Source organism: Cydia pomonella, chromosome 4 (assembly GCF_033807575.1).
Source record: "Cydia pomonella isolate Wapato2018A chromosome 4, ilCydPomo1, whole genome shotgun sequence".
NCBI lineage: Eukaryota > Metazoa > Arthropoda > Insecta > Lepidoptera > Tortricidae > Cydia > Cydia pomonella.
The window spans coordinates 20413073-20438174 of NC_084706.1; the positions used below are offsets into that span (position 1 = coordinate 20413073).

Sequence of the window (25102 nt, forward strand, 5' to 3'; positions counted from 1 at the left end):
TTATAAGTTTATGAAGTATAGAAATTAGAATTGACTTTTAACTATTAATACTCATTTGTAGCCACCGACTTTAATAAATCCCATTTGTATTATCTAGTCTTCACGTACTGGAGCTAGTACACCATTTATAAACCCAAGGAAAGTTTTATAGAATTTCTACAACTCTGTTATTCCGAGTAAAGAATATTAATTTCACGATTAAGTAAAACCGTTTTGTATTTATACAATTTCCTATACTACGAAATTAATAAAATTTCCTTGAAATTATAATATTTACTATCGCCTAGAAAAAAATGTAATAATTAATAGAGTTTGCTATTCCCGTCTTTTAAATATCAGGTTTTTAATTCGAACAATATTTTTTCTCTCAGTGTATATTTTGTCTACGTGACATCTGTCTTTTATAATCGCGTGGTAGTTTAATTTATGTTATCACGTGGATCCATATAATCCAGCCTAAAGAATTTGGAATTTATGTCGTTAAAACGAATAAAATAACGCCTACAACCCATACAATTATTTTTCCAGAGATCAAACATTAGGCTATTACCTACTTTTAGCAATGACGAGTTCAATTTTATTTTGGCTCCCTGGTCACGAACTGTTATTAACTTGACTCGACTTTGCTTCTAGCTGGCCAGGCATAAATTAATATAAATGGCAAAAAAATATCGTGAACTCCCACGCTTAACATTATTGTTCCAAACTATGGTTCCAAAGTTACAAAGTGTTTAATGAATGAAATCTACATTCCACAGAAATAAATAATTTACCCCGTAGACTACTGGAGGACTGCGCAGCAAGTATTTGTTTTGCTGTCTTTTTCAACAACTTCAAAATGTCTTTTTTCTAAGGAGGAGATTCTCGATTTGGGGTTGGTTCGACTGTTATCAAGGCAGGATTCGTGCGTCGTGCGAGTATCAACTTTGTTTTAAAACAACGTATTTGTTTCATTACACCAACACCATAAGTGCTAACTCTTTTTACTCTCAAAAGATATTGAATATTCAATAGCCATCTATCTATCTAGATCTATTAGAAACAATGGACAGTACAATGGACTTTGACTTGAAAGAGATTACCTATAAGCGCGAGATTCACGCTCGACTGATTTTACACAATCGTTTTACGTAGGTGTGTTAATAAACACAGCAACTGTGTAATCCGTAATTGTTTGCAAAGTTGTTATTTCCGATACATTTTCCTCGTCACGACAAAAGACCATGGGCAACTTTGTATGGAGCCTACTCCAAAAACCAACAGAGATGAGAGAGGTATTCCTATGTATTTCATTTCGTTCTATGGGCAGGGGCACCAAGCGGAATTCCATTGCAGAACTGAGATATTAGCATTTAAGTTAAAATGTCGTGTTACCCTTTTATTACCTAGGCAATATAGTCCAAGTAAGGAAATGTATTGCTGCAGGGCAGATGTTCGCGCACCGCCAGCTGAACACGGCAAATGGTTTGACCGATCGAAGGAACCAGTATAGGCACACTTCTCGATTAAAACATGATATTTCAGTACTGCAATGGCATTTAACCTGGTGTCTATATAATGAAATAAAGTGGATAAAAAAAGACATTAAACGAGATAACTCTCAACTCTGTTGGTTTTTGAACCATTTTGACGGATAGTCCTTTCCTTTAGTTTAAAGTTTAGTTTAATCGGAAATCCGTAACATGATTTTCTTACCTCTATTGTCATGTTATTAAAGGTTACATTTGACAAATCTGCGCGTCATCGTCGATGACAAGAACTATACATTTCAGTCACTTGTTTTAAATTTAAATAAAATCATGTTCAAAACACATACCAAATTGTTCATGATGCGTTTAATATCTATGGTCCAGTTCCCGCGAAGTTTACGGGCTGCTGGATCCGTAAAGCCTGTGGGATGATTGTTCAAGACAGTTGCTCGAGCTCAGCCATCAGGTCTTTTTCTTACATACATCGTAATACCAAAGGAACGTGTAATCCAAGTTTCAATACTCCGGGAGTTATATTACCTGTATAACGGCTATAATAACGATAAGTCAGGTTTCCTCACGATATTTTCCTTTTAGGTTTGCTCGTTTGACTCGGAAATAGACTGTTTGTTTGCTTTATAGGTTGATGTTTACTAAACACCCAACCCAGCCAAATCCCCCATGACAGCGTTCAGGCTCCCATGAGCCGTGGCAAATGCCGGGACAACGCGAGGAAGAAGGATAGGTTGATGTTTAGTAACCGACTTTAAAAAGGAGAAAGTTATCAATGCGTCAGAATTGTTTGCAAGTAATTCGTTAAAAATATTACTAATTTAGAATAAAAATACCGGACAAGTGCGAGCCGGAGTCGCCCAACGACGGTTCCGTACTTTTTAGTATTTTATTGTTATAGTGGCAACAGAAATACATCATCTGTGAAAATTTCAACTGTCTAGCTACCACGGTTCATATATGCAGCCTGGTGACAGGCGGACAGATAGACAGACGGACGGACAGCGGAGTTTTAGTGATAGGGTCCCGTTTTACCCTTTAAGTACACCCTAAAAAGGGTATAGTAAAAATATTGTTCATCTCGTGTTGTAGTTTTTGGATGAACTCAGAGCTTTTTAAGCCTCTATTCTCCTAAAAAGCCATGCTACTTCTTAAGAAGATGAATTATAGTAGATGTTGCACGAACGATAACCCAAACAAACATGAAACGCAAGAGTTTCCACGCCACTCAGTAGGCGTAAGAACGCTTTTGTATATCAAGCGGTCATCGGTCAGCAGAACGTGGAACTTCAGACCGCTCTCTGTCCCGGTATCTTCGTTCAACATCTCATCTCAAGACGTAAGTTGGCACGTTACGCATGGAAGAAGCCCCTGGCGCACTGTGGGCTGAAATTCGGCTCTCATTGACATAGAAACCGAAGTTGTTATTTATATGTTTTTTTTTTTATTGAAATAGGTTTTGCCCAGCGTTGTTATGGTAACCTATGAATTTTAGACGATTTGGAATGAAAAGTGGCGGGCCACTTCTGGATGAGATTAGCTCGGCCGTGACCGGGGCAAGTAGATGCCTATGCTCAGTAGTGGGCGATAAAGGGCTGATGTGATGATGAAGTTGGCACGTTACAGATTAGACGCCCCATGGCAGTGATTTATCTTAGACGTAAGTGTCGTTAAGATAACCTAGTTTCAATATCTAGTGATAGTACTCATGGAAGCCGTTTCTGCTTCAGCTATTTGATAAGGTTTTGTATCTTTTTTTGAAACGACCTTGAGTCGTATTCGCACACCAGTAAGTGCGAGCGAGATGCTTTATGTGACGAGACCTGATTACATTCCGTAAAGACCCTGATTGGTGCAGCGGCGCATACGTATATAATTGGTTGAAAACCATTATATTCAATTGTAAAAACAGAATCGATCTCCTTCTTTCAGAATACGAAAATAGTTATTAGTCTATTATAATAAGTTCATATGTATTTGATAATGTAATGAAATACCTAATAATTTGTAACGAAAATTATGCCTTTATTAATTGTAGAGACCTACTGACTACTACTTATTATAATTAAGACTGTTTTTATTAATGCAATTCATTAAAAATAATTTTTGACGTCCGGTCTGGCCTAGTGGCTAGTGACCCAGTGGCTTATGAAGCCGATCGTCCCGGGTTCGAATCCCGGTAAGGGCATTTATTTGTGTGATGAGCACAGATATTTTTGGCACTAGAGGCAAAGCTATAGGGTACTTTACAAAATATATCTTTGCTAACCCATTTATACTGCTTCACTGACTACTGACATAATTTAAATCGTAGGCTCCATTACCTAAATAAAATTGCATAACATTTTAATTACATATTTTAATAACACTTAGAGACGATCATATTAACATATTTACAATAGAAGTGGAAGTCAAATTGTCATTTTCAATGAGATGTTCAACAAAAAATTCATCTATTATACCGACGACAGATACATAGGCTCCAGAGACAAGCACAAAGATGGAAAAAACTCCAATAACAATATTCTTGTAGATAATGTAGTTGAATCGGCCAGTGTCTCTATCCCAGCGATACACGGTCTCAACGATAACGGGAAAGAGAAAACCCAGGGTAGAGAAAAAGATGGCGCCTACGAAGCTGATAACCAACTCCAAATTCGGGAAGGCTGCGGCTACGCCAACTGTGAAACAAGGATATATACTTATAATCTCTTTTCTTATCTGGCTAGCTAAATCTATATTTTCAAATAAGTTCGTTTTTTTGCACATACGTGCTTTTTCCTTATATTAATTTCGTTTCTAGCTTTTGTTGATCACATCAATATAAATAAGTATAGAACTAACTGAATAAAAATCTGTTTAAAGGTCACTAATGAAATGTTTTGAATTCTCACCTGAAAGTAAAACTATGAAGGTCCTGATGCTGACTTGAATGACGTTGTCAAACTTATTCGGTTGGTACTTTTTGAGCATCCTCGTTATTATCTCCATGGCCACATAACACTGTAAAGGATATGTGAAGTATATTACGACAGCCATTAACAACTTGGCTGCTTGCGCAAATCTGAAAAAGGCGGCAGTAAGGGGTAAGTAGGAATTAAAAAAAGGAATGAAAATGACAACCCTGGAACAACTTTTTTAAAGAAAAAATACTCCGAAATAAGTCATTACTCCGAAATAAAGGCAAACTACTCGAGAGCATAACGAATAAACAAATTATCTTTCTTTAATATTTAATATTAAATTATCTTTCTCGGAGGTAAATTCAGAATAGTATAATTCATCAAAATAATCTTTGAAGTCGACAATTGTTTCGAGGCGACATCCAATGCAAGGGAATAATGAATAGTAAGTACTTACATATCGTTATTGGGTAAATTCAGCGTTATACTGCCTTTGACATCGTCCCCAAATTGCACATATCCGAAGAATCCGAAAACAGTGAACAGAGAGATTACGACGGACATGGAAATATATAAAACGCTTGGACATCTGAGAAAATGCTGCGGTTTCTTCATTTCATTTTCTACAGGCATGACGACTCCAATTCCCTCCATGGCGAATACCACGGTGCTACGGAAAAAATATGCTTTAATAGTAGACTACAGCCATTTTATGAAATCGTAGAATGGTAAATATCACACAGTTTTCGAGACTAGGAAGGAAGCTATTGCTGGCTAGTCCGTTTGATTTATTACAGAACCAGCAATTGACATTCCAGCGAAATCAAAATTAATGTTTTTTTTTAATTGGTGCAAAAACATGAAATATCGCAATTATCATAGTTAAATACAAGTTTATAGGTTTCTTAAGATCATGCCCCGAATTTTTGGGTGCAGGAATGTTTCATACTAGCAAAAACATAGAAAAAACTGTAAAAAAAAGAACTTATTTGTGCATTTCTAAGCGTAGCGTAACTCTTATTTTTAATTCATAGTTTGGTAACGATTTCATTATAAATAAAGTTATAAACACACGAAATCATTCCGCAACCAAAAATCTGGGGTATGCTTATGATCAGTAGCTAGTATATATTACCCATGTCCATCATAAGACACAGAGAAAGCTAAAGTTAACTTTGACAGTGCAACAATAAAATTAAAAAATGTAGAATAAATCATACCTAATCCAATTCTAACCTAAATCAAATCTAATTTTGCAATGTTCTTTTTTCAATTTTCCAAAAAAAATGTTTTTCGCGGACGTATTTTATCTGTGCTGTTGACACGCTTTTAGGACTATCACACACAAGCTAAAATTAAGAAGGAATCTGAGTTACTATAGTTACTCAAAGACTTCAGCGGATTATTAATATTGTCTATGGTCTCTGGTTACATCCTTCTATGCACACATGTTTAGAGTTATAGTCTAGATTTGAACTGTATGATAATATTGTAATTTCTGCAATTCTCTGTAACTTGTTTTGTGAGCCAAATAAATAAAATAAAAATATAAAGACAATATTTATAACTCTCTGAATTCATTCAGTAACCAATGTAGCAATAGAGATTCAGATACTTAATTTCAGTTTGTCTGTACCTTTACCGTGGATATTTTAGTCCATTCACTATCACGCTAACAAAAAAAAAGAATGACGTTGTACATTGAAACATACATAATGCAACCCGCAGGCCTTGAATTTTAACGAAAATCCCATAGCATCCTCTCGACTGCTCTCTAGTAACTGCGTTTGTTATTATGTTGGATATACAGGTTAATCAATCCAAAACGGTCAGTATGGAGAAGTCAGAAACTATGAGAGATAACCACATCTGTTCTTAGGAAACATGGCTTTGATTTTAAAATTAATAATAATGATATTCAATCTTTTTTTAAATCTCTTATACATAATCGGGAATTGAATCTGGTCAATCTTTATGTAATCGCGTGTAAATAGTATGCGTGTAAAAAAAATAGTATTTGTTTGCATAATTGATTCTGAAAGTATAAGTAAATAAAAAAAAAGATAGAATGTCATTATTATTAAATTTAAAATCGAAGCCATGTTTCCTAAGAATAGATGTGGCTATCTCTCATAGTTTCTGACTTCTCCATACTGACCGTTTTGGATTGATCACCCCATATAACAATAGTTAATTATATACTGTTGAGTTTAACATAGTTTATGTTTTGTAAAGAACAAAACGTATTTTTAGGGTTCCGTAGCCAAATGGCAAAAAAAGGAACCCTTATAAATTCGTCATGTCCGTCTGTCTGTCCGTTTATTTGACAGCCACTTTTTTCCGAAACTATAAGAAATTCCCCATACTTAGAACTGAAATTTTTTTCATTAATCCCATACGTGTGGGGTATCTATGGATAGGTCTTCAAAAATGATATTGAGGTTTCTAATGTCATTTTTTTCTAAACTGAATTGTTTGCGCGAGAGACACTTCCAAAGTGGTAATAGAATGTGTCCCCCCCCCCTGTAACATCTAAAATAACAGAATGATAAAACTAAAAAAATATATGATATACATTATCATGCAAACTTCCACCGAAAATTGGTTTGAACGAGATCTAGTAAGAAGTTTTTTTTAATACGTCATAAATGGTACGGAACCCTCCATGGGCGAGTCCGACTCGCACTTGGCCGCTTTTTTTTTCTTAATTTTGGAAGATATGTTTTATTATTAGATAAAATAAAAGAAGCTTTTTGCCAGTGATCAGCCCCCTGTGTACCAATAGTCAGCCTTTATGTACCCAGTGACCAGCCATCCCATAATTCATAATCATTTATTTGCACATGAAAAGGGTTTACATAAAAGGTGTTACAAGAGTAACATGTCCTAGCCTTTTTAGTCGTTTTTGTCAGCATGCAAATGGGTCCTTATAATACATAAAATTTGTACTACATAAGACTACCTTATAATAATAATAATAATTCAGCCTATATATGTCCCACTGCTGGGCACAGGCCTCCTCTCTTGTGCGAGAGGTCTCGGGCTATAGACCCCACGCTAGCCCAATGCGGATTGGGGATTTCACATACACCTTTGAATTTCTTCGCAGATGTATGCAGGTTTACTCACGATCTTTTCCTTCACCGAAAAGCTAGTGGTAAATATCAAATGATATTTCGTACATAAGTTCCGAAAAACTCATTGGTACGAGCCAGGATTTGAACCCGCAACCTCCGGCTTGAAAGTCGGACGTCATATCCACTCGGCTACCACCGCCTTTACACACAAATAAGACAATTTTGTGTGTGAGAAAAATATGTATGTAGTATCCTCTCATATGCAAATCTCAACGTAACAAAAATTTATGGACTAAGTTTTTTATATGTTGAATTCCTATGTGTTATATTTTCCGGAACGTATGCATTACCCAGAATTTCTCATAATCAATCCTACTTTCGTTAATAAAATGCAGAAAACCAAAGAAAATGTAGCGTGTCCGTTTATATACTCATAACAAATATAGTATTCTTCTTTTTATTCGTTTTTCAATGAGTTTTAGACTTTCGTTTAAAAACTTACCTAAAAAAGAGAGGCCACGTCGAAACACTAGCAACCATCTCTCTGTCAGTCACTGGAGGCAGGTCGGAAAACATGTAATACATGGTGATGCTGAACACAATGACCACAAGCACGTTAGCCAGAGCCGAGAACGGGACTAAGTACTTGAGGTTTCTGATTTGACATATGAGTACTAGAGGTATGCAGATTATAATGCAGTACATCTGGACGGAGAGTTTCCATTCCGGCTGAAGTACATCCAATACCTGAAATGATATTTAAAAAAAATTTTAACGCTTGTACGGTATCCCCATAAATTCGTTATTGCATTTATGCTACACGAAACTTAATTTTTTTTGGATTTCACGGGCCTATAAATCTCGGTGTTTTGATATACTTCTGTGGTGATAAAGATCCAACACGTAGAGGCTCCTTGGAGAGTTTTAATGTAATGTAGAACGCCTGCTGGAACCCGTTCACAGGCGCAACAATAGATACCCATGAACCGGTGTCGCAGCAGGCATTGGGACTATTGTAGAAAAAGTGAACAGTATTAACGGTCTATGGATTTAAGTTTGGGTGAATAATGTGACTGCGTTATTAACTTTATTATTATACTTAGGGGGAAAAATGAAACATCCATTAACATGGGCCTCTACTGACAATTGCTTGATTGATGAGACACCTAGACTATTAACATGTCTATTATTATGCTTCATTGATTATTTATTTTTACCTCTTTAAAAGTCGAAGCGATGAAAACCACATAAACACATAAAGTACTTGCGTATGTCAGCATCATTGAGAAGTCAACTAGTGCCCTGGAAGTAAAAATAAATAATATTAAGCTAGAGACATACGTGCAGATGTGTCCTTGAGATATGTCTGGCCAGCACTTCGGACAATGTATGACGAGAATTTAGCACTGGTGCGGCTGTCCGCACCAGTGCTAAATTCTCGTCATACACCATGAACTGTTTCTCCGGCACACACATCTGTGCCTGGTCACAGACAAACACTGTATTTTACCATGCGATTTTAAGGTACTTACTATATATAATTATATCCTATCTTAAATATAACGAAAAATCCTTATTTTTAGACAATTACATTAATTAGCCTATATAAATACTTTTAAACTAGCATACATATTATAAGATAAGTATATCTTTAAAAAACACATATAATGAATACTATGCATATCTCATCTTAAGAGTCCTTATTCCTACAGACGAGCGTATTTTGTAAAATGCTTCCTTTTTCATTCAAGATTACGACGTAACTATTAGTATTTATTCAAAAACTGATAACGTACTTAAATAATCGTTTCCTAAACTAGGGGCTCCAACAGTTCAAATTTTCATTTTCTCTTTTAAACCTCTATTTTAATGAGGTTTTTTGGGAGTCTTTTCCAAATTTTGCAATGAGATGTGGCGTTTCGGTTCTCAATTTTGCTATAAACAAGAATCATTTGGTACATGAATGACTACAATTTGATTCAACATATCTCGTACGAGGGGCTGGAATGATTAACAATCGAAGATTCATTTGAAAAAACTGATAAAATACCTTCCGAGTTTTCTTCATTTTTTTGGCGAAAACAGGGTTTTATTATATTTTATTTCCGCAAATTGTACGCATATTTTGCTTTAAAAATAATATTATAGCAAACTGTAACTTTATGTTAACCTATAAAAAAAAAATCGTAACTATGGGACCTACATTGCCGTAAATTTATATTTTTTTAAAACACGTATAAATCACGCAGCAGCGACGCCCCGCTCTCAGTCCGCGCGGAGCGCGCTTAGAGGACGGACCTGTGCTCGATTGTCAGGCATTCGTTGCGATCGTAATCAGCTACGGAGTTCCGAGAAGTGCTATATACTGCGATTAGAAAATCTTAATAAAAGTTCATTTTTTACAGTATGCCTAACAGACTCGCTTATTGATGGATTTTCAGTGTTACTTTTTTTTTTTATACTAAGTCGGTGGCAAACAAGCATACGGCCCGCATATGTACGCCTGCAACTCCAGAGGAGTTACATGCGCGTTGCCGACCCTAACCCCCTCCCGCCCCTCGTTGAGCTCTGGCAACCTTACTCACCGGCAGGAACACAACACTATGAGTAAGGTCTAGTGTTATTTGGCTGCGATTTTCTGAAAAACGCATTTTCACTTGAAATTACGTTAGGGTTTGCATTATTATTTTTTACCCGGATGAAGTCCAAGTTCTCATGATGGAGTCAGGAGTTGGTCACCAGAACTCCTAATCTACTAATTATAATCCCAGCGTGTTTGGGCTCAAAAGATTTGCCCTGACGAACACCATCGATCTAGATGAGGCCCAGGGTCTCATGATGGAGTCAGGAGTTGGTCACTAGAACTCCTAATCTACTCATTATAATTCCAACGTGTTTGGGCTCAAAAGATTTGCCCTGATGAGCACCATCGATCTAGATGAGGTCCAGGGTCTCATGATGGAGTCAGGAGTTGGTCACCAGAACTCCTACTCTACTCATCATAACTCCATCGTGTTTGGGCTCAATAGAGTTGCCCTGACGAGCACCTTCAAACTAGATGAGGTCCAGGGTCTCATGATGGAGTCAGGAGCTGGTCACCAGAACTCCTAATCTACTCATCATAACTCCATCGTGTTTGGGTTCAATAGAGTTGCCCTGACGAGCACCATCAATCTAGATGAGGTCCAGGGTCTCATGATGGAGTCAGGAGCTGGTTACCAGAACTCCTAATCTACTCATCATAACTCCATCGTGTTTGGGCTCAATAGATTTGCCCTGATGAACACCATCGATCTAGATGAGGCCCAGGGTCTCATGATGGAGTCAGGAGCTGGTCACCAGAACTCCTAATCTACTCATCATAACCTCATCGTGTTCGGGCTCAATAGATTTGCCCTGACGAGCATCATCAATCTAGATAAAGTCCAGGGTCTCATGATGGAGTCAGGAGTTGGTCACTAGAACTCCTAATCTACTCATTATAATTCCAACGTGTTTGGGCTCAAAAGATTTGCCCTGATGAGCACCATCGATCTAGATGAGGTCCAGGGTCTCATGATGGAGTCAGGAGTTGGTCACCAGAACTCCTAATCTACTCATCATAACTCCATCGTGTTTGGGCTCAATAGATTTGCCCTGATGAACACCATCGATCTAGATAAGGTCCAGGGTCTCATGATGGAGTCAGGAGTTGGTCACCAGAACTCCTAAACTACTCATCATAACCTCATCGTGTTTGGGCTCAATAGATTTGCCCTGACGAGCATCATCAATCTAGATAAAGTCCAGGGTCTCATGATGGAGTCAGGAGTTGGTCACTAGAACTCCTAATCTACTCATTATAATTCCAACGTGTTTGGGCTCAAAAGATTTGCCCTGACGAGCACCATCGATCTAGATGAGGTCCAGGGTCTCATGATGGAGTCAGGAGTTGGTCACCAGAACTCCTAATCTACTCATCATAACTCCATCGTGTATGGGCTCAATAGAGTTGCCCTGACGAGCACCATCAATCTAGATCAGGTCCAGGGTATCATGATGGACTCAGGAGTTGATCACCAGAACTCCTAGTCTATTCATCATAACTCCATCGTGTTTGGGCTCAAAAGATTTGCCCTGACGAGTACCATCGATCTAGATTAAGTCGAGGGTCTCATGATGGACTCAGTAGTTGGTCACCAGAACTCCTAATCTACTCATCATAACTCCATCGTGTTTGGGCTCAATAGATTTGCCCTGATGAACACCATCGATCTAGATGAGGCCCAGGGTCTCATGATGGAGTCAGGAGTTGGTCACCAGAACTCCTAATCTACTCATCATAACCTCATCGTGTTCGGGCTCAATAGATTTGCCCTGACGAGCATCATCAATCTAGATAAAGTCCAGGGTCTCATGATGGAGTCAGGAGTTGGTCACTAGAACTCCTAATCTACTCATTATAATTCCAACGTGTTTGGGCTCAAAAGATTTGCCCTGATGAGCACCATCGATCTAGATGAGGTCCAGGGTCTCATGATGGAGTCAGGAGTTGGTCACCAGAACTCCTAATCTACTCATCATAACTCCATCGTGTATGGGCTCAATAGAGTTGCCCTGACGAGTACCATCAATCTAGATCAGGTCCAGGGTCTCATGATGGACTCAGGAGTTGATCACCAGAACTCCTAGTCTATTCATCATAACTCCATCGTGTTTGGGCTCAAAAGATTTGCCCTGACGAGTACCATCGATCTAGATTAAGTCGAGGGTCTCATGATGGACTCAGTAGTTGGTCACCAGAACTCCTAATCTATTCATCATAATGGTAATTTGATGGTGCTTGTCGGAGTAAATCTATTGAGCCCAAACACGATGGAGTTATGATAAATAGATTACGAGTTCTGGTGACCAACTCCTGACTCCATCATGAGACCCTGGACTTCATCTAGATCGATGGTACTCGTCAGGGCAAATCTTTTGAGCCCAAACACGATGGAATTATAATGAGTAGATTAGGAGTTCTAGTGACCAACTCCTGACTCCATCATGAGACCCTGAACATCATCTAGATTGATGGTGCTCGTGAGGGCAAATCTATTGAGCCCAAACACGATGGAGTTATGATGAGTAGATTAGGAATTATGGTGACCAACTCCTGACTCCATCATGAGACCCTGGACTTCATCTAGATCGATGGTACTCGTCAGGGCAAATCTTTTGAGCCCAAACACGATGGAATTATAATGAGTAGATTAGGAGTTCTAGTGACCAACTCCTGACTCCATCATGAGACCCTGAACATCATCTAGATTGATGGTGCTCGTGAGGGCAAATCTATTGAGCCCGAACACGATGGAGTTATGATGAGTAGATTAGGAATTATGGTGACCAACTCCTGACTCCATCATGAGACCCTGGACTTCATCTAGATCGATGGTACTCGTCAGGGCAAATCTTTTGAGCCCAAACACGATGAAATTATAATGAGTAGATTAGGAGTTCTGGTGACCAACTCCTGACTCCATCATGAGACCCTGGACTTCATTTAGATCGATGGTACTCGTCAGGGCAAATCTATTGAGCTCGAATACGATGGAATTATAATGAGTAGATTAGGAGTTCTAGTGACCTACTCCTGACTCCATCATGAGACCCTGGACTTCATCTAGATTGATGGTGCTCATCAGGGTAAATCTATTGAGCCCAAACTCGATGGAGTTATGATGAGTAGATTAGGAGTTCTGGGGAGTTCTGCTGACCAACTCCTGACTCCGTCATGAGACCCTGGTCCTCATCTAGATCGATGGTGTTCGTCAGGGCAAATCTTTTGAGCCCAAGCACGATGGAATTATAATGAGTAGATTAGGAGTTCTGGTGACCAACTTCTGACTCCATCATAAGAACCTGGATGGACTTCATTCGGGTCAAAAATAATAATACAAACCCTAACGTGATTTCAAATAACACTGAAACTCTATAGCACTAATGTGCGCAAACGATTGGCATCTTGACTACGCAGCATGGGTGCGTAGCCACCATGCCAATCGATACGACAACGAAACACTATCTGTCTCTCTCTCGTACTAATATGCACAAACGATTGGCATCTTGGCTGGGCAGCATGGGTGCGTAGCCAACATGCCAAACGTTTACGATACGACAAGGAAACACTATCTGTCTCTCTATCGCACTAATATGCGCAATCGATTGGCTTCTTGGCTAGGTATCATGGGTGCGTAGCCAACATGCCTATCGTTTATGATACGACAACGAAACACTACTCTCTCTCCATCGCACTAATATACGCAAACGATTGGTATTTTGGCTAGGCACTAAGCAAGTGTGTGGCCAACATGCCAATCGTTTACGATACGACAACGAAACACTATCTGTCTCTCTATCGCACTAATATACTTTATTTATACCTGCAGTCATTTAGTAACTTCTTCATTTTCCATTGGTGTGAAAGAGACAGAATAAAGAGCAAGGGTTATAGTACACTCTGTAGTCTGTACACTTAGTAGTAGTGTACATAAAAAAAAACTACTGTGCATATACAATAAAATAAAGAGTGCCCATATGATATCATATGACACTAAAATTAATGTTGCTTGAAATTATATTGAAAACTATCAAGATTATTCTAGTCTGCATTGAAACGCGCGTCGCGTTGCCGGCGCTCGCGTACCGAGCGCCAACGCCATCTATCGAGCGTTATTTCGTGAAATCGGAGAACGCTCCAAGGATTAAGGGCTCTTAACCCGACTGTGTTAGGAACCCGGCTGTAGAACCGCCGGATTTGACACACTTTGGCCTCAACTCCTTCATGGTGAAGTTCGCTTAGTGGAAACGGGACACATACAAATGTATGTCGTTATGAGCCTATCAATGTCTTGGAACTTCTATGTAAGTAACTAATATATTATGTCACCGTAAAATTAGAAATACCGTTAAATCAAGTTACATTATAATTTATCTCGCGAGATTTTAAACTGTCGAAAGATTGCGAACCGTAACTGCTACACAATATTACGTTTTTTTTTTGGGCAGATTATTATCTATCGATGTGACGTGATGTGATGTGCTGCCAAAAATTTTTTTGTGGATTATTTTTCTTTCAAAATTTTGTATTTTTTTAATTATTTGTAACTTGTGTTTGTTTTCCGATAAAAAGTTATGTTTTAGATATAAAAAAAGCATTTTTTGGAGTCATTGTAGGCGATAGATACTTATTTTATATCTAAAGTAAGTTTGGGTATAATCTTATGCATTTAAAATATATAAATTTATTCCTATTATTAAGAAAGCCAAAAATTTCTTTACAATGTACACTAAAGTTTTCAAAAATCCCTAGCTACTCATTACGTCATTGTTTAGTCGTAATTTTAATTATTAATGTTTATTTCGTGCATACTAACTCCATCTGTTGGACCTATATTGTAAACATTCAAATAAAGTCTCAGAGGGCGCTGGCGTGTATACTTAACCTATAACATATTGCGAATGTACCGTTGCCTATCTGCTCACCACGTGGCACGCGAGCACTCTCTCATCATTTCACTTAAAAAACTTAGTTTTTATCCATCTTCCACCTGCGTATCCTACAGTCATATTACCCAAAGATTGATTGAAGGGTTAACATAGTTTTATTTCATGATTAATATCGCGGTAATCGAAGAAAATATTAACCTAATAGATATAATTTTTGTAAAACGAAATAAGCTTATGGGCTCAGCCCCATCCAATATAAATTAATATGTCCCAATACTGACCTGATAAAATTGCCCCACGACCGTAGTTTCTTAGGTCCATATGTAAAAGCCGCTCCACAGGTCTCAGCAAAACTCATAGACGGCACTTTGGCATCCACGCATACTTGCTGCGATGTTGTAACCTACATAATTTTAATATATAGGCTTACATTGTATTACTATTAAGGCATATAACATTAATTAAAGTATTATTTTATTGAAGTTTTATTTAGACCGCCTGTTGCTATTTTTCTTTACATTGTAAATCTGTTTTTTAAATGTGTTTTCTTTGTGGTGCAATAAAGAATATTTACTTACTTTCTTACTTATTTTTCTTACGTAGGTAGAGCGCAAATATGCGTTCGAAGCCAGAGCACACGCAGCGCGAGTGTTATTTATATGTACATACGTCATTATTTCATAGGATTTTTATATATCCAATCGCTTAGATTTTTTTTATAATGTTTATATCCAGAGAGGGAAATGACTAGTAGTATATATTGGGAACCGGTTGTCCCCGTTCGTCTTAATCAACACTTTTGTCAAGTTTTTGTCTCAAAACGAGTCAAAACTTATAAGCATATTTAAAGCTATTTTTTTTTTCATCAAAAAACTAAATATTTGTATTTATGTAAACAGTGTTATTTGTTGAAATTGAACTGCGCATGAAGACCAGACAAGTACTTATTATTAGAAACTAAAAACTTACTTTATGAAATTAGTATCTTTGGGAAAAGTTATTTGAAAAGATAAAACTTGGACACTTCCCGCGTTTGATTAAGGAACAAAATGAGGACATTTCCAAGCATATTTCAGAAAAATAAATGACGAACCACCAAACACACTTACCAATATAGCTACCGTGTGCGTGCAGAGATACCCTGCCAACAAAGTGCCTATAGTTCCCGCAAGAAGTCCCGCATTTTTGAAGGCTGCCGGCATCGCCAGTATGCCGGAGCCAATGCACGCCTTCAGCAAATGAAGTATTGACCCGATTGTACTGGAATAACAGATAGCCACTTAACGTAAAAGTTAATAATAAAGGCGTTTTTTGACAGCTGCACCCAGGCTGCACCCTAGTTTTGCGATTAAATTAACAAAAAATAGATAGTACATGTCATTAGAGCGCTGGTAGCTTAGCGGTATAGTCGTTAGCTTTTGTAGCTGGCCCCTAGCGGCTAATCCTTTGTCTATTGTTAACTAAAACCGCGCGTGCCACTACCTGCAAAAAAAGGGTCGTCAATTGTAATTGACATCAGAGCGCGGGCTAGTCCAACGCTCAACAACCAGTGTAGGTGCACCCTCCGATAACGCGCCTTTGTTTCGCATATCTAGGACACATTTTAGACTGGTTCGGTAGCGTTCGACTCGCCGGCACTCAGTAACCGTAGAGACCGGACCACACAAGAAATCGCAAATTATGTTGTTCATTTTGAATCTTATTTAAATTATCATAGGAGTTGTAATTCAATAACCGGTTAAAGTGACCGGACCATTTTTTATGCAGGTAGTGGCACGCGCGGTTTTAGTTAACAATAGACAAAGGATTAGCCGCTAGGGGCCAGCTACAAAGCTAACGACTATAAGAGCGAGCAACTTTCAATCTGGAGGTCGCGGGTTCAAACCCCGGCTCGTACCAAAGAGTTTTTACGAAATTATGTACGAAATATCATTGATATTTACCAGTCGCTTTTCGGTGAAGGAAAACATCGTGAGGAAACCGGACTAATCCCAATAAGGCCCAGTTTACCCACTGGGTTGGAAGGGCAGATGACAGTCGCTTTCGTAAAAACTAGTGCCTACGCCAATTCTGGGGATTAGTTGCCAAGCGGCCCTCATGCTCCCATGAGCCGTGGCAAAAATGCCGGAACAACGCGAGGAAGAAGAGATGTCGTTCACAGAGCGAGATAAGTGTGAAGCGATTTTGATAGCCCACTAGCCCAGGACAGTGACAGTGTTATTTTAAACGTCAAACATCTATGAAATTATGACTTCTACTTAACACTTGCACAGGCTGGGTTATCAATATCGCTGCCAACTTAGCATGGTCGGATGTAACTGAAGATCAAAAAACATTTGCTCAGACGGTCAATATTCGATATAACATTGATATGTCATACTTTCCCATAATTAGGGATACACATAACCTGTCAGATTTAGCAAAACTCTGGCTCACATAACAAGAGATTCTGTGCTTAATTTCAGTCAAAATGTTGACAAATCTCTAAATGACAGATTTGCCAACTTAATGCCAATGACAATTATGCCAACGCGACAAAAAGCAAAATGGTTTAATGTTTTCTATTGGGCTACTTTTCTAGCTTCCTATGAGGCTATATCACCTGTTTTGTTTGGTGATAAAAGACAATTATGATTATCAGAAAAGTAAAAGTAAGATCCGATTTTGTACATAGGTCCGTGAATAAAATAACTGACATTAAGTTTTTTTTTATGTGACAGTCGGCAAACGAGCAGAGCTACCTGATGGAAAGCGGTAATCGTCGCCCATGGACTTAAGCAACTTCACAGGAGCTCGCTTCTTGAATAATCACATTTTTTAATACTACGTCGGTGGCAAACAAGCATACGGCCCGCCTGATGGTAAGCAGTCTCCGCAGCCTATGTACGCCCGCAACCCCAGAGGAGTCACATGCGCGTTGCCGACCGTAAAACAGCCCCCCCTCGTTGAGCTCTGGCAACCTTACTCACCGGCAGGAACACAACACTATGAGTAGGGTCTAGTGTTATTTGGCTGCGGTTTTCTGTAAGGTGGAGGTACTTCCCCAGTTGGGCTCTCTAGATCTCGAATAACATCCACTGGCTGTGCCCTACCACACAAAGCGAGATGAAATTCACAATGCCCATACCTCTCTTCCCATGTTGTAGCGCAAAGGAAATACCTCAGGAGGCAACTCATTCCACATTCTGCACGTTCTAGGAAGAAACGAGCAAGATGCCCGCTTATTCTTGGTGTGCCATATATGTAAACCTAGTCATATGCCAAAGCAGATAAAAAAACCAAAAATATATATTTATGTAGATTGGTACATTAAATATTACATTAATGGTCACTTACGAATTAGGATGTTGGAGTTGTCGATGCTCGAACGGGTTATATGTCTTGTCATTTTTTTCGTCATTCGCTATACTCAAAGTTGATTGAAATCCTGGGTTGCTTGTTAAATCAGCTCTGGAAATAAAAAGATGCCATTTTTACCGAACTGAAAAATCGCGGTGGTTTTACAGAAAACGATTTTACCGAAATTAATATTTTTTTATTGGTATAGGTTTATTTATAAAATAAACTAACTTTAAATCACTTACAAAATAATTTAAAGTATTAACTTATGGTTGGTTCTAAATAAAAAAAGTTTACAAAGTAATAAAATTCTGTCAAACGAAACGTTTCTAAAACATAATTTGGTAAAACAGTATATCATTTGGGGGTATATGTACCTATGTATTTAAAATTTGTTGGCAAAATACTTAGAAATATATTTCACTTAATTAAAAGCGTATACTTACGTCGAATTAAAGTTAGTGACTTCTTTATCCATAACGAGCGCTTAAACCTGTAAAGATATTTTTCAAAATAAATCACATTTTTATTTGTTTGGGTTTCTTTATGTAGTTGATAAAAATGAATCATAATTACCGATATTAGCGGCCCTATTCGAACGTCTATATACTAAAATATACTAGGTTTAGATACGATATGGATCGGATATGTCAATGTTAAAAGCGACGTTTTTGTTTGATCGAACGTCACTTTTGCAACTGTCATAATGTATCGGATCCATATCGTATCTAGACCAAAGAGTAGTATAATATATAGGTATATATATATTTTTTATGTTAGCGTAGTCAGCAAACGAGCAGACGAGCCGCATGATGGGAAGCGGTCATCGTCGCCCATGGACATAAGCAACATCATAGGAGCCACTTAAGCGTTGCCGACCCTTGAGAGCCCTAAATACCCGCTTCGTGAAGAATCCCATGTCATAGCTCAAAGGAAAGGAAGAAACGAGTGAGATGCCCGCTTATTCTTATTGTGCCATGTATCTAAGAAGTGAGGATGAGCTTTGCTCCTTTGGCGGGAGGTGCGATGATAAAAACGTGACGATGGCACTAATTCAAAAAGTTCTTCGGAGCATTCCCCTTTGTACAGACGGTAGAACATGCAAAGAGAGCCAACGTCTCTCCGAAGACTAAGAGGTTCTAAGGCGTTAGTACGTTCGGGATCTAGGCCTAATATTTTACGTATTTTAAAGTTCAAATCGGGCCGTAAGTTAAATGTATCCCTTTACTAAGCTGATGAATTATGTGTTTCCTTTCCAAATGAAACTATATCAGGAAGCCTAGCCAAGATAACAATCGTACAGTCGCCATCAGATTTATCGGAGCGACCGAGGTGCTCAAAGATATCTGAACACACACTATAACGCCTTGACAATAGAGGCGTGTTCAGATATTTGTGAGCAGCTTGGCCGCTCTGATGTATCAGATGGCAACTGTAGATCGCCAAACGCCAAACAAAAAATAATATGTTTTTGGCAAAATTTTCATTTTTGGTATAAGCTTTTATCGCTGACCGTACTTTTCTTTCCACATGCAACTAATACTCATCGAGACAATTTTAAAAACCCCAAACATAATTAAGTTGCGTTGTTTTATTAGAGTTCCCATGGGCACCTCCTCTCTCTTTCATCAGATCAGCTCGATGGTACCATAATATTGCATTATCACCCGACTTACAATATGTATGCAAAATGTCAGCTCAGATATCAGGAAGTGGTTGAAAAATGGTTTGCAAGATTTGAAAACAAAAAGTTACATACGAACATGTCAAGAAAAGCTTGTAAAAATAACATTTATCGGTATGACAGATGCAACGAATAATCACGTTACAATATCCTTATTTACATTTTTTCAGTCTTGATTGGCGTTTTTTTATCAAAGCTTGTTATTTTGGCTAGGCCCCCTGGTAACAATCACGTTGCTCGACGACAAAATTATGGAGCACACGCCATCATCATCGAACCAAATCGCCGCAGTCGCTTCTCGCGCTATCATACCACCTACGCTCCCACTCGGGAACCACTTTGGCTATATAGGTACATTCACATTACAATATAGCCAAAGTGGTGACCCCGACGTGAGGTGACTCTGGACCAGAAAAAATCAAACAAGAAGATGACGCTCGAGGACCTCGCATTGCTCGCCGACAAAATGATGGAGCACACGCCATCATCATCGAACACTTCATCGAAACAACCTGACCACCACTTCACTGCAGACCACGTCCAATCGCATGCGCTGCTCGTGGTAATACAAATAACCAAATCGCCGCAGTCGCTTCGTTTATACGAATAACCTGTCAGAGCATCCTTATGGGCTTATGGTGAGTGACAATGTAATGCCTTTTGCTTCAAAACGACACAATTGTGGAATATTATTAATTTTGTCTTGAAAACACTATATGACGGCGGCGATATAAGCAAATTTTGCTTTTATGGTAAGCGACAATGTGGTTTTTGTTTGTTACAATTATTCACGTCCAATTAGCGAATTCTCATTTTAATAACCTTGAATTTATTTTTACCTATTTGTTTAATAATCTTAGAATCTTACCTTCCCAGCCACTATACACAATTGCCATCGAAGTATGAAAATAACTGAAAAAGATATCTTGTCACAGATATCCCAGCTGTTAATAATAATTTACAAATGTAAGGTTAATCGTTTTTGAAGGGTTCCGTATGTAGATCAAATTAAAAGTAAAATATTTTAATAAGTCACAGGTCTGTGGTTTCAATTCAATCTGCATGTAATTTCAAATTGCTTACTTATCCCGGTAAGGTCATTTATTTGTGTGATGAGCACGGATATTTGTTCCTGAGTCTTGGGTGTTTTCTATGTATTTATGTATTTGTATAATATTACATATATCGTTGTCTGAGTACTCACAACACAAGCGCTCTTGAGCTTAATGTGGGACTCAGTCAATCTGTGTAAATTAAATGTCATTTAATATTTAGTTCTTTTTTTTTATTAATTAATAAGCATTTATGACGGCCAAAAATACATCCATATTATGTTAGTGTTACCACTTACATATAATTGAAGATAATTGTTAGGTGGTTCGTATTTAGGCAACTCTAATACCCAAGAGTTGTTTAAAAGAGTAGTATAATTTTTAATATTCAGTTAAGCCCAAATGCTTGATATTTTGTATCCCTAAATATTATTAAGTGGGTTACGACATTTAGGTACTTCAACATTTTATCAGATATTCTTTTTATATCAGTGATAGTAAATGCAGATTGCTACTGCTGAAGAAATCTCTTTTCATCACAAAATCTTAGTTGTATTCTGTCAATATTTCATTGATAAGATACGCAGCTCATATCAGCTCAGCTCATCATATTGCTATGTCGATCAATTCATACAAGCCCCGCCGTACTAAATGACATAATCCGCCGGTCTCTTGCATCCGTCAACGTGCCGGCTCTGCTGGGGGCCTACCGCGAAAACTGAAATTCGCAAATTGCGGGGATCTTTCTCTTTTACTCTAATTAAGACGTAATTAGAGTGGCAGAGAAAAAATCCCGCAATTGACGAACTTCGATTTCCGAGTTAATGCAGGTAGTAATAAGAATTAGTGGTCTCCATAGAAGTATTTTTAACCGACTGCAATTTCATAGAAGGAGGAGGTTCTGTATTCGGTTGCAGCTATTTTTTAAAGTATATAATCAATTCAAACTTGGCCCAAGCCAAGTGCCTACCCAGTAGTGATGCAAGTGCCTATTCGTAAAAAGCACTTTGTTACGACTTGGCCGAAAGTGCAATGATCTCCTATGGTGGTGACCCCACAGGCCAAGCGTCTCAACCCCAAATAGCATAAAAATGTATTCGGGGCCTAGACCCTTGTACTTTTATACGTTAAGCTTTTCGGCCGCTTTAGCCGCCGCTCCTGCTTGGTTACTGGTTCCGGTGAGGTGAAAAGGGGCCAGTGTGTCTACACAGGCAGCGTCCCATACTACCACCCTTCCCAAACCCCAAGGAACCAGGGACATACCGTGCGGTCTCTTGCCGCCGTCTCTGGCTACGCCAGTTAGCTCCAGGGCTATAACCGCGAAAATCGAAGTTCGTCAATTGCGGGAATTTTTCTCTGCCACTCTAATTACGTCTTAATGAGAGTAAAACAGAAAGATGGCAATTTGCGAATTTCAGTTCGGTATGGGTTTGATGATTTTTTTTAAAATTTTATGACGTATTACAAAAAAAACTACTTACTGATCTCATTCAAACTAATTTTCAGTGGAAGTTTGCATGGCAATGTATCTCTTATATTTTTTTAGATTTTTCATTCTGTTATTTTAGAAGTTACGGGGGGTGGGGGGGGGGGGGGCACACATTTTACCACTTTGGAAGTATCTCTCGCGCAAACTATTCATTTTAGAAAAAAATGATATTAGACACCTCAATATCATTTTTGAAGACCTATCCATAGATACCCCACACGTATGGGTTTGATGAAAAAAGATTTTTTGAGTTTCAGTTAAGTATCGGGAACCCCCAAAAATTTTTGTTTTTTTTTTTTCTATTTTTGTGTAAAAATCTTAATGCGGTTCATAGAATACATCTACTTACCAAGTTTGAACAGTATAGCTCTTATAGTTTCGGAAAAAAGTGCCTGTGACATAATCGGACAGACAGACGGACATGACGAATCTATAAGGGTTCCGTTTTTTGCCATTTGGCTACGGAACCCTAAAAAGCACCGGGTTTGTACCCTTGACATTGAAAATATCGTTGTAGAGGAAGATAATTTATGATCAAGCGAAAACACATACATAATTAATAATTATCCAAAGTGCCAAAGGATGTAATAAGATTACCGAGTAATAATTTTAATTATACTAAATACCTAAGTAACTTAAAATTAAAAGTCAATTCTTGGTTCATAGAGTTTTTTTATTAAATTCAAGAAATTCGAAACCATAATGTATATAGCATGCTCAACTGTATACTTACTCCGGAATGTTATCTATAAACTCTGTATCTATAAACACTTTTATTTAAATACCTAAAGATACAGAGTATAAGCGTAGCCTAGACTTCCCACAATAGACTTTTAAGACATTGGTGTATATTTTTCCAAGTCTACATAAAATTATGTATGAATTAATTATTTTTGTGTAAAAGTGTTTTTATTGATCACATACATACAAATAACGATATAAAAACAGAAATAACTTATTAAAACCTATATTAACATTAAATACTTACAACTTTTACAACATTACAACACTTTATACTTTACAACATTTTTTAATTTAAATGTTTTGAACCTCTTTAAAAAAACCTCTATTTATATATACATATAGATTGATAGTTCCTAAGAGGATACCCCAGGATGTGGACGGGGCAGTAACACCACGCCGCCGGCCATGTCTGTTGCAGCGGCCTTCTGCTCGCACATGCTACGCGAGGCACGCTCCTACCTCACGCGCTCTATCAAGCCTGCATTCAATGCTCGCTCAGTACGCAGATGCCGACATGTTTGCCAATAGTTTAGCGTACCTATGCAATACTGCTAGACACTTTCTGAATTCGAATTATTGTAATTAATTGGCTGAATTTGTAACTTTTATCTTCCTTGACATTTTATATATGCTGAATATTGTAATTAAGTCAATTAATACTAAGTAAATTTAATTTTTAATGACATTTTATCTGTTTGTATGTTTTTATTTTCCTGACATCTATTTTTCTAGTGTGTAAGCGAATTGGTACTGTAACTAACTGCACTATAAATAAATAGATATATATGTATTTATTATTTTATTATTAGAGTGGTCATGACCATCGCTTTCGGTTGTTCCTTATGCAATGGTTATCCATCATTGTTCGATGTGGCAACGAGGCGAGCGTGATGGGCTTCTTTGCATCAGGAGTGGCGCGGGGCGTATTTTGTGAATAGTTCTTGTGGTTGTTAGTTAGAGTAGGATTGTTTAGGTTGAGATTTTTGTAATAGTTTAGTAGGTTTTTAAGGTATTTAGATATGTTACATCTTTAGATTATTTTACATAATACTATCAATCATTTATGTTTTAACCGCAGGCAAGTTTACACCTAATTCACTTTTATTTTAGATGGGTAACATACAAATTCTCATACTCGTATATCTATTTACATTAGATCCGTCACAAAATTGAGAAATCTTATCAAAATTTGATACTACATACTGCTACATATTTTAGTTTCATCGAGCCATTTTATAATCATGTCAAGGTATCATTATGTACTTCAGGGCTTTGTCCTATGATAAATTCTTCAATCAGCCCAACGATAGATACATATGCTCCAGACACAAGGGCTATGATGGACACGATTGCTATAATGATGTCCTTGTAAATGATGTAGTTGAATCGACCAGTGTCTCGGTCCCAGCGGTAAACGATTTCGATGATGGCAGGAAAGAGGAGACCCAGAGTAGACAAGAAGACGGCGCCTACGAAGCTGATCACCAACTCCAAGTTCGGGAAGGCTGCCGCAATACCGACTGTAGACAAAGATACATTTAGACTACCTTTTTACATTTCGTAGAAGCATGGACGACGTATACAAGAAGACAGACATCTACACAAAATTGCTTTTCTCCAATAGTCAAGCTTTTACCCGGTGGCGGCACTAACGAAGCAGGAACAACAACTTGTTGGTTGTTGTTGTCGATCTATTGAACAGAAGTTAAAATATTTTGAAGTAAATCTCATTCCGTCCATTTTCTTCGGCGCTTAGACCTCTGGTCAAAATTACTACTACCGTTCAATAGGTACCGCAAAGTATTGTAGCAAAATGAATTTGTGAAGATAGGTATTGTGAGTATTCTTGTTTTATTCGTC

The 25102-nt window shown here is 37.9% G+C and overlaps 2 protein-coding genes across 4 annotated transcripts in view; both read right to left on the minus strand.

Moving 5' to 3' along the window:
• Window positions 1-3560: 3560 nt before the first annotated feature.
• Window positions 3561-18854, minus strand: LOC133517448 (proton-coupled amino acid transporter-like protein CG1139). The gene is made up of 9 exons (XM_061850777.1): window positions 18720-18854; window positions 18271-18384; window positions 16044-16194; window positions 15216-15337; window positions 8679-8763; window positions 7964-8208; window positions 4842-5054; window positions 4376-4545; window positions 3561-4162 (listed from the first exon to the last, which is right to left on the minus strand). The coding sequence occupies exons 1-9, from the start codon at window positions 18749-18751 to the stop codon at window positions 3861-3863; spliced, it is 1434 nt and encodes a 477-aa protein (XP_061706761.1). The 5' UTR covers window positions 18752-18854; the 3' UTR covers window positions 3561-3860.
• Window positions 18855-24039: 5185 nt separating this feature from the next.
• The window catches only part of LOC133517244 (proton-coupled amino acid transporter-like protein pathetic), a 46959-nt gene continuing 45896 nt past the window's right edge, over window positions 24040-25102 (minus strand). For all 3 annotated transcript variants that reach the window (XM_061850463.1, XM_061850462.1, XM_061850461.1), the window contains exon 10: window positions 24040-24762. In XM_061850463.1, coding sequence (XP_061706447.1) covers window positions 24482-24762 — 281 coding nt within the window. In that variant the 3' untranslated portion in view covers window positions 24040-24481. The remainder of the gene's footprint in view (window positions 24763-25102) is intronic.

Coding starts and splice junctions, on each gene's coding strand:
- LOC133517448 (XM_061850777.1), bottom strand. CDS start 18,751: ATGGATAAAGAAGTCACTAACTTTAATTCGAC. Junction 15,338..16,043: donor CGCACACGGTAGCTATATTG/GTAAGTGTGTTT, acceptor AAAATTATGTAG/GTTACAACATCGCAGCAAGT. Junction 5,055..7,963: donor ACGTGGCCTCTCTTTTTTAG/GTAAGTTTTTAA, acceptor TTTTTTCCGTAG/CACCGTGGTATTCGCCATGG.